We start from the raw sequence: 15,271 nt of genomic DNA on the forward strand, positions 1-15,271 counted from the left end.
CGGGATCGGTGGCTTGTGCGCGTCCAGTGACGTCATTTGCGCTGTTTTTGGTGAAGGAGTAAAGTGACCTTTTCCACTGAGACACTCGCTGTTTGTTTTCTCTCACTCTGTTTTCCCGCAGTTGTGCACGGATGGGGGGGGATAGAGGGGACGACAAACAGGAAGCTGAGCATAAAGAAAGAAAAGGGGGGTTCCGATCCAGTGGAGGGGGGCTGGCTGGGGATGTGGCTGTGGGGGGGATCGGTTGGAGGGTTGGGGGGGTAAGGATGACTCATACTGTATCTGCTGATACTCTGTGGACACAGCACTAGATATGATGGTGTGTACCTGAGCGTACAGTTAAATCAAAAGTGTTTTCTAAACAACCCTCCAGCAGGACCCCCCCCCCCCCCCACTGCCCTGTGTGTCTTGTGTTAGCTGGGTCGTGGCCCCGACTGCCCGCACAGCCAGTCCCGCATCAGGACCAGGAGCAGGAAGCTTCACCCCTGATGCTGAATGTAGCTCATATTATAACTTTTAGTTTTTTCTGAGAGGACCCCTGTTAACTCCAGCATCCTGCTTGTTGTTGTGACTGTCACACACACACGCACGCGCACGCGCACTCTCTCTCTCTCTCTCTCTCCCATGGAGTCATAACTGAATGACGGCAGGTCGCTATGGAAACTGCGTTACACTCCGGGCGGCCGGAGGAGAAAACAAGAGCGCGAGGACTCGTTTCAGTCTTCATTTCAGCACCACGCGCCTCCCGGACAGCGCCCGAATGAACTCGCGCACTCGTCCTAGCCTCACATGCCTCTCGAGGGACGGATCGGCATCATCAGCGGACTCCAGAAGAAAAACAAACCCACGCACAGCGCACCCTGACTCTCCGGACCTGACACTCGGCGGATACTCAAGGTTCAGTCTCGCTGCCGAGCCAGGAGCCAGCCGCTCCTAAAGATGCCACAGCAACAGGTAAGAAGCTCCTGCTCCGTAAAGTTGTGTGGCCGCGTGGCGCATTCACGGGCATCTAATGTGATTTGAATCCCAGCACTCAGCCACTGACCTTTATCCTGCCACGTACTTAATTGCGCTCATCTGGCTTCTCAGGTGTAAGTAAGTGCGTGATTAGGTGATTAGAGGGTGAAGACCAGCAGGGCAGAGGGAAACTCGGCAGAGCTCTGGATCAGTTCCAGTAAATAAAAAAAAGAAAGAAAGAAAGAAGTCGGTGGTGATGAGGTGAAACTGAGGTTATTTTATAGGGAAACTACTCTTGTTCTTTATTTTAAAACATTTAATATGAGCACATGTTTGACTGAGTATTAGAGGTGCTATACACACTTTCTTGACACTGTAGTTACATTTTGCAGGGTAACAAAGTACAATTATTTATTGCCTTTTCATTCAACATGATCAATAATCTCACATGTATCTAGAGTTTTCTACAGACAGGACACAATCCAGCTCCAGTCATGCTGTCCTGTATGTAGATATACAGAAGATCCAGACAGAGCCTTACAAAAAAGGATAGACATCCTGTGTGTCACTCCACAGAATCTCACACCCTGCCTTTACAGAGCACAGTGTGCATGAGACCCTGGCATCGGCTGGGTTTCCAGTGGCCACAGATTATGTGCGAGCTGAGCCGATACGCCTGGATGAGTCACTCAAGCTGCAAGTTTGCAGAAGAGTGCGAAAGGGGAGGGGGAGATACAGGGGGCCAGCTTGAAAACAGTCCCGCAGTGCCTGTCTGCCTACTCAACACATTGTTTCACTATATGCATGGTCAGTGCCAAGATCTGTAGCTACTCTATCATTACTATTTTCTTCAACTTGTTTAAGCTGGGTTACTGACAGACCGTCTTATCTTATCTCTTAACAGTTTTTAAGAGCTCTGCGTCCTTGGACCCACACAGTTTGTAATGACTAGGGAGGTTGCCTTTGTTCTGTTTGTGTTGAAAAATGTGCAACATGGATTAGAGGATGTTATAAACACTTCCTATAATCGGGTGCTTGTGGCTGTTAAAGATGTCTGATGTCTGACAAACTGTTACCAGAAAGCATCCCATTACTGCTCATTAGTATCCAAATGTTTACCCCACTAGTATTGAAAAATCATAGCAATTAGCTGCATTCAGATGTAACACTGAGTGACAACTATTGATTAAAGCAAACAATAGATCATAATGGGCTGCTACGAACCACAGTTGCACACTCAAGCACGAGCACTCAGTCCCTGAAACACTCTGGCCTGCGCCCACAAACGCGCAGTCACATAACAGAGACTCTTCTGACTGAGTTGGTTAGAAAAGTGTTTGGCTTCATTGAAAACATGTGTCTAGTTTGTGCACACTGATCGATGAGGCAAGGCCACAGAGGCTGCGTGTGAGTGTGCCAGGAGGATTACACATGGAAACGATAATTTGACAATATTAAATCTCACTTTGTGCCAAGTTGTGCTACAATTTACGAAAGGTGTTACATAAAACCTTGTACGCACGCCTGTGAATGAATGTGTGTGGGTCTCGTTGTTTGTAATGTATACACACGATGTGCTACACACACAGACACAAACACAGATGTGTGTCTTTAATTAGTGACGTTGGTGTGATTAATGCAGTCTGCTGGTGATGACTCATTCAGTTTAACCCTTGCTCCTCTGGAGGAAATAATCAATAAAGAATAAGTCTGGCTTTACATGGATTATTATTATTGTTATTATCTTGCACTATAATTGAGCATAAGTACACGTTTTTGTGAACAATATAACAGCACCCTGATCCTGATGTTGTATATGACTGAGACAAAGTGTAAATAAAGAGACTAAATGATGTGATATAAGATCAAACATAAATACTGTAAGTAATTTGAGAATTTTTCAAAATCCATACGCTTCCTCTTAATATGTCGTGATCTCAGTGAGCGGTGAAAATATATTTATGCAAAGCACATCTATGTGGTTTGTGCCATGTGTCAGTTTGTCAACACAGCAGTTCTATTAGCGTTGTGGAAAAGCTGTCAGCCAAGCTGTGACTTGCAGACAGCAGACTGGCATGGAGTGTGCATATGAGTGTGAGCGAGTGTGTGTGTTTGTGAGAGAGTGCAATAGAGTTAAATACATAGCACATTTCGTTGAGGAATTGCGATGAAGTCTCATTTGCTTCCTCCTTCCCCCCCCTTTAGGGTAGCAGCATGTCTGAAACCAAATCCAGCCAGCGGTTCCACAGCCTGAATGCTGAGCAGGTCGAGGTTCTCCACCAGGTTCTGTCAGAGGTGGTCCCAATCCACGGACGTGGGAACTTTCCCACATTGGAGCTGCGTCCTCGAGACATCATCATTGCAGTGAGGGCCAGGCTGCAGAATCAGGGAATCGTATTAAGAGATGTTCGTCTAAACGGCTCCACGGCCAGCCACGTCCTCGTCCGAGACAACGGAACAAGCTATAAGGACCTGGACATCATCTTTGGAGTGGAGCTGCCCAGTCAAGAGGAGTTCCAGGTATGATCATTGTGCTGATTCGTTAGAGAAGGAAAGAAATCAAATCAGTCAATTCAATAAAAAAAGTAAAAACTGCACTAAGATTGCAGTCATTAGTTGTAGCTGTTAAGTTGTTGATGTGTTCTTCTCTCAGGTGATCAAAGAGTCAGTGCTGGGCTGCTTGCTGGACTGCCTACCCGCTGGAGTCAACAGGGAGAGGATCAGCAGCGCTACAATGAAGGAAGCCTACGTCCAGAAAATGGTCAAGGTCTTCAATGAACACGACAAATGGAGCCTCATCTCCCTTTCAAACAACAGCGGCAAAAACCTTGAGCTCAAATTTGTGAGCTCGCTGAGGCGGCAGTTTGAGTTCAGCGTTGACTCCTTCCAAATCATTCTGGACCGTCTCCTGGAATCCTACATGCAGGAGGAGTCGCAGCACAAAAATAAAACTATTGAGCAGGTTGCAGAGAATCAAAATGAAGACACCCCCTCTCTGCAGAAACAGGTCAATACGGCAGAAACAGATAACTCCACAGGTAGAGACTTATCCTGCAAAGAAGCGGCTCATTTCAGCAAGACACAACAGAGAGATGAGGTGCATGAAAAAGAGTCACAAACAGACCTCTCACAACAAACTGAACATTCAACGCAGACAAAACAATCCGCAGTGGAAACAGACAAACAAGAAAAAACACCTGCAGGGCTAAAAGAAGTGTCAGAGACACTCAGAGAAAACTCAGATGAGAGTGACTTTTCTGACCAGACATCTCTAAACCTTTTGTCAGAAAAGAAACAACCCCCTGAAGCTGAACCACCGACTCAGATCGAACTCAGACATGAGCCAGAGCTCTTGGACAAGACGAAATGCTCAGTGAAGTTAGAACTGTTAGAGCAAAGCCAGTCCTGTGACGGCCATCAAACGGTACTTTCAAATAGCGAGGAAATCCAGAACGAACTGTCTAACCACACAGATCCCGGTAATGAAGAAAAAGAACTCGCAGAGCAGATGGAACAGTCGGAATCGCCAGAAGCCTCAAACGAAACCCAGACAGAGCCTCGACAGCTGGCAGAAGAATCACACAGTATGGAGATCTCAGATGAACCCAACTCTAAATATTGCACTGAGGATCAGAGAAGTAACGAGGACGATAAAACACAACACATGTGTGATCCAGATACTAGCACATCCTCACATGCTAGGACAGAGGCACAGTCAGGAGATGAAAGAAATGTCGACACAGTAACCGAGGAGCAGGCACAAGCAGAGAGGAACAGTGACATGGAAATAAGTGAAATGACAGATGAGGTTTTAGCACCAGAAGCAAAAAACATAGAAAACACACAGGGTATTAACTGTTCCTGCTCCACCTCTACGCTGTCTCCTACACTTCACAACATACAGCCTGGTGGCACGCAGGATACGCAGGAGACTCACAGCACACTACACACAGATAACTCAGAAAATTCATCTATCACACCTGATGCCGTCAGCCCTCCACATACTCAGGATATTTTACCTGCACCACCTGGCCTTGTTTCTGACAAAAAGACCTCCTCTCCTTCCTCTTGTAAAGCCTCAGATAGACTAGCTCACATGGTGGTGCTCAAACACTCCTCTCCCAAGCCCCCCCGCAGGATGTGCAGGAAGGTTCCCCCCAGTCCTGTCTCTGAAAGCGAACCTGCCATGGCGCCCTGTGTAGATCCAAACCCTTGTCCTATCCCTGAACCTGAGATAGCCCCAAAGCCAGCAGCTCCCAGTCCAGACCCTCTGACTACCCCAACAGTCAATATCCTGCCTAAAACAAGCCCACAGCCTGTACCCAGCATTTCCAGTAACCTAGACCTTACCTCAACTCTAAATGCAGACCCCGACATAGACTCCAACTCTGCTATTGATCCCATGTCTGTTTTACCTCAAGAGCTGTCCTCCTCTCAGCTAATCACACAGGGTTCATGTCAGACAAGTGTTCAGAGCCTAAAAGAGACCCCATCAACACAGTCAAGCCAGTCCCCCTCTAGGGAACTTGTCTCTCCACCAAAACAATCAGAGTCTCTAAACTCAGTGGATACATTAATTTCACAAACTGGCACATCGAGCTCAAACATCCAAGAACCTGTACATACCTCACAAGTTGAGCTCAGTGATGAAGATGAACGCAGAGAACCAAGGACCAAAAAGATGAACTCAAATCAGGCAAACAACAGCCCACAAGAGACAACACTTACTTCCCCCTCCTCTTCACACTGTGTTACTCCTCCTGTTTCCTGTCTCACCCCTCCTTTACTCAGTCTTTCCCCTCCCTGCTTCACTCCCTCACCCCCCAGCCTCAGCCCTCCCCCATGTCTCACCCCTCCCTCTCACTGCCTAGCATCTTCGATGCTGAGCTCTATCAGCCCTACTACAAGCTTTAGCTCTCCACCCCTTAGTTTCAGCCCTACCTCATCTTGTCTCAGCTCACCTCCTTACCTCACCCCACCTATGCTTAGCCTCAGCCCTCCTCCACTCTGTCTTACCCCCCCTTCTCCCTGCCTCAGCCCCCCTCTCCTCTGCCTCACTACACCAGTGGAGTCAGAAGGGCTTGTACCTCAGGTATCTTCAGACATGGAGCCTTTGATACTGAACACAGACAGCGAGGAACAGATTAAAGAGTCCTCTGCTCAGCCAGGAGTTCCTCTCCTACAGTTAGAGGATAAAAACGAACAAGATTATATCTCATCGTTGCCTCTGGTTGCAGAGCCTGTCTCTTTTCCAATCACAATCCCTAGCTCCACTTCACATGCACTGCCTCACTCTCAGTCTGGGGGCCCAGGGGAATCTGCCCCTCCAAGAGCTGATGAGGCATCCAGCTCCGTGCCTGAGAACAAAGAGGCCCCTAAGGTAACTGCAGACATGCCCGAACAGTGCAGTGCTCCTCGAGCATCTGGCTCAGTGCCTGATGTTGAGGTCCTAGCAGAGAGCATGTATGGTGACTTTGAGGCAGCCATGGACCACCTGCGTTACCGCTTAATCGCCACCAGGAACCCTGAGGAGATTCGAGGTGGCGGCTTGTTGAAATACAGTAACCTGTTGGTCAGGGACTACAGACCAGCCAGCGAAACTCAGATAAAGACACTTGAGCGCTACATGTGCTCGCGATTTTTCATTGATTTCCCTGATGTACAAGAGCAGCAGAGGAAGATCCTGTCCTACTTGAAAAACCACTTCATTGGTGAGGAGAGAAGCAAGTACCAGTACCTGATGACACTGCGTCGCGTGGTAGATGACAGCACAGTTTGTCTAATGGGACATGAAAGGCGTCAGACACTGAACATGATCACAGTGCTGGCACTGAAGGTTCTAGGAGAGCAGAATATTATTCCCAACACAGATCATGTGACATGCTTCTACCAGCCCGCCCCATACCTTGCAGAGCACAGTGCTCCCTATCTAGGAGAACCCAGCTATTGCAGTTACTACATACCCCAAGGGGGATCAACTCTGCTTTACCAACCTTATCCACTACACCTGCACACACAGACTGGACTTGTCTAAAACACACACAAATACACACTTAATTACCCCAGGCACATAGTGATGCAAGGGGACGGTACTTGAAATGAAGAAAGAGCTGGAGAATAGAAATTGAAAAAAATTGAAAATGGAAAAATAAACCAGGGATAAACTGTTTGGTCTATAATAGACCTACAGGGGTGGGGTTGAGTGGGTTTTTACAGTAACCCCCGCTCCATCCCCACCCAGTACTCTGTAAGGTCCTAACATGATTATATGTAATTATCTGGGGTTTGTGGGAAAATAATAATTCTTCCGATATTGTTAAAATTCCAGAAAATGCTGTATGCACTGCATGAGTCATAGCCCTTTGGTCTCCCTGGGAAACCAATTGTGCTGTTGACATTCACACACATGCATGGGTGCGCGCACACGTACACACAGACACACACATACACACATTTTTGTATGGCAGTCAGTGTGAGGACACTCATTGACATAATTCATTCTCTAGCCCCCTACTGTCATATAGGCCATGCTAATCTACTCTGTTTCAATTTTTAATTTATCACATATACTGCCTTACCCTAACCCTAACCATCATAACTAAGGGCCTCACCCTAAACTTTAACCAAAACCTATTTCAACACCTAACCTTAAAACCTAGTCTGAACCCTGAAATTGCTCTTTAAACACGCTTCTCGTTATGAGCACCGGCTAAAATGTCCTCACTTTGTAAAAAGGTCCTCAGTCCAATGGTTAGAAATTCACACTAGTCCTCACAATGATAGCCATACAAACACACTTCCAGGTTCTTGAATTGTTGTACACTCTTTTCATGTTCTTACTGTGTTGTTCTTAATGGGTTTGTTCAGAATGTGGACCTTGCCTGTGGTTGATATTGTGCATGGATACTTTAGGACTGTTCTCTCACTGCCAAATACTGTGTGACTACTATGCTTCTTAAACAGTTTAATGTAACTTTGTTATTCCTTTTCTCATGAGGTGTAAAAAAAAATACTAAGGGACGAGTCTACCAGTGAGTACTTTTATCGAAACACACACCTGCATGCACAATACACACCCACACACACAAATACACTGCATACGTACATGCAAACAAACATACACTATGACAATGCATGAGTAGCTAAATACAGTATATAGATAACATCCCAAAGTCAAAGCAAAGGCTTTTAATTTAATAAAAATGTATCTATTTTTGCAAGACTTTCCAAGATAATCCTCAGAATGATTAGTTCCTACAGAAAAATGCCAACAACAATGCCTTTGCAATAGACTGTATAGCGTATTGATTACAGTACATTGTGTGCAAATACACTGCATTGTTTTCAGGTAAATTGTGTTAAGATGTAGTGCTTGATTCCTTTTCCTTGTGGAGTCTTTTCTGTAATCATGTGAGGTACTGTACCATCTAGTGTTGATTTATTAATGCTAAAAGTTTACTCTAAGGAGGTGGTCAGGTTCTAACCATCTTTGGGTCATCCCTGAACCGTGATAGATCTGCCAGATCTGTCTAAAATGGTGGAATTACCTTTAAACTTGTGTGACTCCTCAACACAAATCAGCATCCTCTAATTCATGTAGACTCAACAAGTTCAAATCCACTTCAAACCTGTTTGAGTTGAGTTCAAAGTCGTGCAACAGAAACTATGACCAAAGATGGTTCGGTAGGGAAATCAAGTGCCTAAATGTGAGACATCATTGGCATGTCTTTATCTCACTGCACTGGGGGTGTTAATGGAGTGGGCCTGGGGGCTGGTTTGGGTGTGTGTTCAGTTGTTGACCCCTGTTATTGCTGCCCGTTTTGATGTCTTCTTTAATGTAGTCCTTTGTTGTAGTTTATTCATGTATTTTTTGATAAAATAAAGGGTACATTTAGAAAACCTTCAACTGTGAGAGGAATTTATTTTTTTAAGTCTCAACTCCAGCATCACTTTTTTCTTTCTTGTGCTTTGGTCCGTTCATTCATCCCATTCCACTTTTCTCCCAAATGATATGCTCCACAGCTTACGTATCCTCCTTGTGATACCGCTCTGCAATGATCCACTTGAGCATGACCGTCAAATCACGATGGTGGCCAGCAGAGCGACCCAAAGCTGTGAAATTCTGCCTGTGCGAGTCCTCTTATCACAAATTGCCTGTCCTTTAGATGTGTCTGGACCTGAATGACGCACGGTCTACGCAACTCCGCGGGCTCATCAATGTGTAAATGTGAGGGGAATATTGTTCGTGAGGTGTGAGACTGGCAAAGGAGTGTGTATGTCTTCAACTGGGAATACACGTGCAGAGGTGGCATCAGGTGGTCTCCTTCTCCACCTGGTAATTGAGAGACCAAATGTATATTGAAACAATAGAGCAATAGCTATGTCATTGCTTCCCTCATTGGTGTGTGTGTGTGTGTGTATATGTGTGTGTGTGTGGGGGGGGGGTTATCATGCATAGGCTTTGCGCACATAAGTAAAAGCATAGGCTTTTACTTATGTGCGCAAACATGTGGCTCACTGGGAGAGAAAGAGAGCATGTGATCTAATAGGGTCTGTATCAGCGTCTCACAGACCTCTGAGCCACTCTTGTCCACTCGGGGTTTCCATAGAGACAGAGACAGGCAGCACAGTAGATGCAGAGAGCATGACGGAAGACAGGGAAGACCCACACACCAAATGAGGGGGAGAGAGATTAAAACAAAAACAGAAAGAAGGTGGGTGAAATAAAAAGAGACAGTGGTAAGAGAGATAGATGGATGAGAAAATAGAGTTGAGGGGGAGACAAAGCAAAGGATAGAAAGTGAGTGTGTGGGGGGGGCTAGGCTGTGGATAAAACGAGGCGAAAGGAGCAGGGGAGTTGATGGGGAGAGCGTGGGAGGTTGTCAGGCCTTCAGTCACAAGGGAGTCACTGTGAGGTGGCTGCAGTGACGCCAGCAGTGATGTCAGAGCAGGGGTACACACACACACACACACACACACACACACGTACAAGCATGCACATACACACACAGCTGCATGCACGTCAATTTTCCTAATGACCTGCCCACCCATCCACCCTCAACAAACTCAAAACGAATTTTGAAACTCACCGGGACAAAAAGAGAACATCACCCACACATTTGTCTGTATCTCTTTCTTTGCTTTCTTTCTCTGATATACTCTGAACAATACATTTCTCTGAATGTCTGATGTGATCATCTCTTCAGTGTCATCGTACAGGTTTGTGTGTGTGGGTCACATTTTCTACTTACTTTTTATACCTCTGAGTTAAAATGGGAATAGCTTGTGGCCACGCGCGGTCTAAATGAAGACAAAAGCGTCAGGTTGGTGTTAGCAGGTTTAAAAGACGAATCGTGTTGACTCCAGATAATTATGGCTGCCAGCCAATTTATTTCAATCCCCCAGTCTCCCTTTATCTCATTGTCCAAATTAATTTCTCTAACTTTCTGTCCATTATCAAACCCTTTAAGAGGAGTTGCTATCATTAAATAAACCTGCTAAAAGAAAACACTACTAACTATAACCAGAACAATTTGAGTCATCTTTCTCTGACTGATGATCAGGTTATAAAATAGACATGTAGTATTTGCCATTCATAAATTTTCATTCACTACAACTCCCCCCTCCATCCCCCTAAATGCGTACCACCCACGTCTGTGGCACCCACCCACCTGCTTCCTTGACTGCTGTGACTCAGTCCTCTTCCAGATGAGGGTAGAAGAGGATAAAAACCTTGATGAAAAACAGCCAAGAAAAACATTTTACTCAAAGAAATAGATCAATTGGCAAGGCGAGTGGCTACACACACACACACACACACAAACCTCCAATCCCCCCTCATCAGAAACACACTCATAAACATGTCCCCCACACTGAAATTGATGCACTCTTATTTTATCTGCTAAATCATCCTTAAGAGCAAAATTGGTAAAGCAGGGAGGAGTGTTTCAAAAATAGTTTTTCATTTCTCTAGATAGAAGTCTGTGTCGTCACGACTCTGTGACATGGATGGATGATTTCTTAAAGGCGAACTTGCCAAATACATGCCGTACACGGAGCCTGAATCAGAAAACCTGAACAGTCAAATCTGTTAACCACATTCATTTGTTATTCCACTTACCGACTTTCAGACTCAAATTGTACCATCATTACTTTAACGCCTGTTGCATCAATCCAAATTGTGCACTGATACAGAATGCAGCTTAAGACTATTATATTTCCTGAATGGAGTCTGTACCATCTTTTTCTTATGTACATTGTCCATCTAGGACACTGCCTGTTGATTATGCAAACTAAATGTAGCACAATGGATCATAATGGTGGTTTGCCACGTGACAGATATGATAATGATAAAGCCTCTTACAACCTCACAATTAATTGAAACTACACAACTTTAATGCTGCTCTTTAAGGCCATTTTATTCATCTTGAGAAGTACTACTGCGCCTCAAACATTTGCATAATGTTTTCTGTGACTGAAAGCTTTCGAAGTAACCCGACAGCCCCCCAACATCCACAACACTGCCATTTCTAACTTTGATGCAAACACTTAATAAATAACAAATATCTACATTAAATAACATTTGACATTACCACATGGAAAAATGGACACAAAGCTGAGTATAAATAGTAAGAATAAAATGTTACTTCTCATGAAAAGATTTTATTCGGTTTAGTATTTAGTATTCACTCCATGAGTTCACATCATTTAGCCTGTAAGTGTAGTCTGTGAGTGTGTTCTACAGCAGGTTGAGTTTCCCTCTTTCGATTAGATCTTTACCTCCATTATCCAAATAACTATCTCAGAAATAAAGCAACATTTATAGAAGGCACAACAACATTTAATTAAATTTACTTCGGAAATTCATACTCAGACTCCTCATGTCAGTGAGCAGACTGTTTCAGGAATAGCTAGAATTCCAGCGCCTTGTTGAGAAAAGGGTCAGGTATATGTGTATCAACACTGAAGAAAACTAGTATTGAATAATTCTGTATTGATGTTTTAAAAAATCTATATTTCTGACATTAAACCAGCGCACACCCTCGTGATGTCATAGTGAAGTCTTGTAGGCGTTGGCCTGGGCTTGAGATTTTGTTTTCAACAGAAAGCATCTTTCTTAAACTAGGATGTGGAGTAAAAGCTCCTGAAGCTTCACTCGCTCCTGGGAGAAAAGACAGTGGCTCCTGAAATGACCAGTTCCTTTCAACCAAATGATTTCACTTTACTTTGATCATGGGTATAAAGTACAGTACATGTTTCATATTAAGATCATGTTGTGTGTGCTTTGCCCTGCACATTTGTTATGTTTGCCAATAGCAAACCTTCCTGAACTTTGATCCACAATTAAGGAAGCTACCCCAGCTGTACTGCACCATTCACTGTACGTATCTCCTCTGTTAGATTATAAACTGCCCCACAAGAGAATAATGCTTTACTGACTGTTAGGGTTCATGCTACAAATATGATTTCTGAGCAAACTGAAATTATTGACACATTAAAAAACTGCAAACTCAAAAAGCTTCATTGTCCTTCTTAAAAAACTGTTTTAATGTTAAGGAGCAGTAAGCAAAATAGTAAATTTAAACAATAGAAAGACTGTACTAATCATATTACAATGAGGTTATACAGTAAAGTAATGTCTAACCATTGGTAATGTATAACCACAGATTCCGTCCTTCAGGACTTTTACTAGTATTTTTCCTAAATGGTGTGTTCATACTTTTACTACAGCAAAGGTTCTGAGTAATTCTTTTACCCCTGTCTATGTCATAAAAGAGGTTTTCTTCTTTTTATTGTACGACTGACAGAAACGAGATACTGAAATCATCAGCCAGGTCAGTGATGAAGCTCCGATCTGCGTGTTTGAGTGTGTGTTTGCTCATGTTGTGGGGGGGGGGGGTTTGTTTGTGTGTGCCGATGTTTATGACTGTGATCCGTAGCACCGCTGCTGTTTGCAGTGAAGCATGTATTAGCATGGGACTGGAAAAGGAGGGGAGTGTCTCACTGCGTGTGTGCATGTGTGTGTGTGTGTGTGTGTGTGTGTGTGTGTGTGTGTCTACACTGATTGACGTCACAGACGCCCACTCATTTCCATCTTGTCTGCGCGCGCGGAGAGAATAGATCCCCATCTGCATCCAGCTCTTCTACCGTACACACTTTCTCCTCCCCTCCTCCCCACTTCTTCCTCACCTCCCGGTACTTTCTCTTCGTCTCCTTCTCACCCTGCCTCTTCCCATTCACTCGCTCTTGAACATCCCACCCCCATAGTGTGCAGCCAGCCTGGCACACAAACAATTTAAGACAGTCAGACAGCAACATCCTGTCAGAGCGGCATACTGGAGCACACTGCCTCTGAGCTGAATCTATTCATTTTCAGCATCACTAATGTCCGGTCTGATGGGAGGACAGTTTCCACACATATTGTGCACGTGTACCTGTTGGCATCTTGTGCGTATTGTCCTCTCGGCTACTGTGTGCGTGTCTAAGCATGTGCAAAAGTGTGACGCTCTTTCCACAACAAATGCTCATCCGTATTCACACACTGGTATCCCTGGTGACGACAGGACATCATTTAAATCACTTCTCTGTTAAAGGTCATCCTCGTACTTTGCGCAGAGAATTTCCTCCCTCCCCCCATCTCTGCCGCACACACCAACGCACATGGGAAGGTGTGTGCAAACATACACAGCCTCTCACACACTCCTGCGTAGGAGAACCTTGATCAGAATGATGTGGACATTGGATGTGAATGGATGAGTGTGGGGAGGAGACGAGGGCTGGAAACACGTGGGATGGCCGAGTAGGATACGCACATGTTTAAAAAGGGAAAATGGGTTATTTTAGACAACATATCACAACCCATTAGAAAGATGAGGGGGTTTGTGCACAGCTAGGGTACAAGTGTCTTGTTATTGCTCAGACTAGACAATGGAAAGAGACACAGGATGAACAACAGAGTGGTAGATGGACAGACAGGCAGTTAAACAGGCAGACAAACATTCATTTCAGGCAGGCTGGGCAGCTAGTGTACACAGACGAAAGATAAAAAAATATTGGAGTAATTAGCTCTTTGATGTCAGAGGGCTCCAGGAAAAGGTTGTATATCTGCTTGCATACGTGTGTGTGTGTGTGTGTGTGTGTGTGTGTGCAACTCAGTATCAAAGGCATTAACAAGCCAGAGGGCTGATCACAGGAGACAGGATGAATGGGTGGATCGATGAAGGTGTAGGAGCTGAGAAAAATCACAAGGACCACACAGATGAAAGTAGATGGTGCAGAGAAAAGAGACCACCGTGGCTGAGATAAGAAACTTTCTGTCAGATCAATAATATATTTCCTTTTTGTTTCCCTCACATCGACGCACTTCAACTCCAGATCTCATGCAGACGACGCCGGGTTCAGAGCTGGCTCTGTGAAATTGCTCTTAATTGAACTAGTTGAATAGGTGTGAAATATAAAAGTAACTGTATCAAAAACATGATGCTGACAGAGGATTAAAAGGAAGTGTGAAGGGAGATGAAAGAACGAGGAGATGGGGGATCTGCTGAAAACCCGGACACTTTTGAGTGCTTGAAATGCTTTTTTTGTGACTAAATGTATGATCTGTCACATATTATTCAGCGATTCAAAGTTATTCTAATATGCCTTTTAACATCACTAAATGTAAGGTAAGTTTACAGTGCTCCCTGGGCACAACTCGTCGACACTCACAGGAACAAAGATGAAACAATACTGCCATCTAGCGGGGGAGTGGCGAAACAACGTGCTACACACACACACACACACACACACACACACACAACACACACAACAAGATATCGACAAAATGGAGCCCGGTGCTCGGCCATGACAATGCAGGTCAGGGGGGCTGGGACGACAGGGGGTAGACCTGCTCTGACTTCCTCCTGTCTTGTGATGCCAAGAAAACAGGAATAAAAAAAAAATGCCTTTGGTCAGTTGTTGACTGGAAAATCTCAACTTTGAGCATTTCAGTTATTCACAATAAAGACAAATCATTTTTAAGAATCAAGAATGAAGGAGGAAATGTACTACAGTGAAATGCACATGCACTGTCAGGGGATTTTGGACTAGAGTCCAAGCTGTGTCTGACCTTTTGCTGACCTGACGTCCCAACAGAGCTGCAGCTCCAGATCAGTGGAATACATCGCGTTGGTTTAAAACCATTAGCTAATGTGTACGGACAATCTACCTCCTGCAGCATCACTCTTTGATTTGTCCACAATGAAATAAATTCCTAAACATTTTTCATTTAGGTGAAGGTATTGAGAACAGTCTGTTTTGTTTTGTCTTGCAT

At 44.6% G+C, this 15,271-nt stretch overlaps 1 protein-coding gene across 1 annotated transcript; it reads left to right on the forward strand.

The window, feature by feature from the left end:
* Positions 1-825: 825 nt before the first annotated feature.
* On the forward strand, positions 826-9,637 carry LOC113160891 (terminal nucleotidyltransferase 5C). The gene is made up of 5 exons (XM_026358354.1): positions 826-954; positions 3,163-3,477; positions 3,611-3,888; positions 6,367-6,875; positions 9,567-9,637. Exons 1-5 carry the CDS (start codon positions 940-942, stop codon positions 9,635-9,637), a joined length of 1,188 nt encoding a protein of 395 aa, XP_026214139.1. The 5' UTR covers positions 826-939.
* The last annotated feature ends 5,634 nt before the right edge of the window (positions 9,638-15,271 follow it).

The sequence above is a fragment of the Anabas testudineus genome, chromosome 10, assembly GCF_900324465.2.
Source record: "Anabas testudineus chromosome 10, fAnaTes1.2, whole genome shotgun sequence".
Lineage (NCBI taxonomy): Eukaryota > Metazoa > Chordata > Actinopteri > Anabantiformes > Anabantidae > Anabas > Anabas testudineus.

What these genes read in the sequence shown, in the direction of transcription:
- LOC113160891 (XM_026358354.1), top strand. An exon ending in CCAGTCAAGAGGAGTTCCAG is followed by an intron (nt 3,478 to 3,610) that starts GTATGATCATTG and finishes TTCTTCTCTCAG; the next exon opens with GTGATCAAAGAGTCAGTGCT. An exon ending in CCCATACCTTGCAGAGCACA is followed by an intron (nt 6,876 to 9,566) that starts GTGCTCCCTATC and finishes GGGTTTCCATAG; the next exon opens with AGACAGAGACAGGCAGCACA.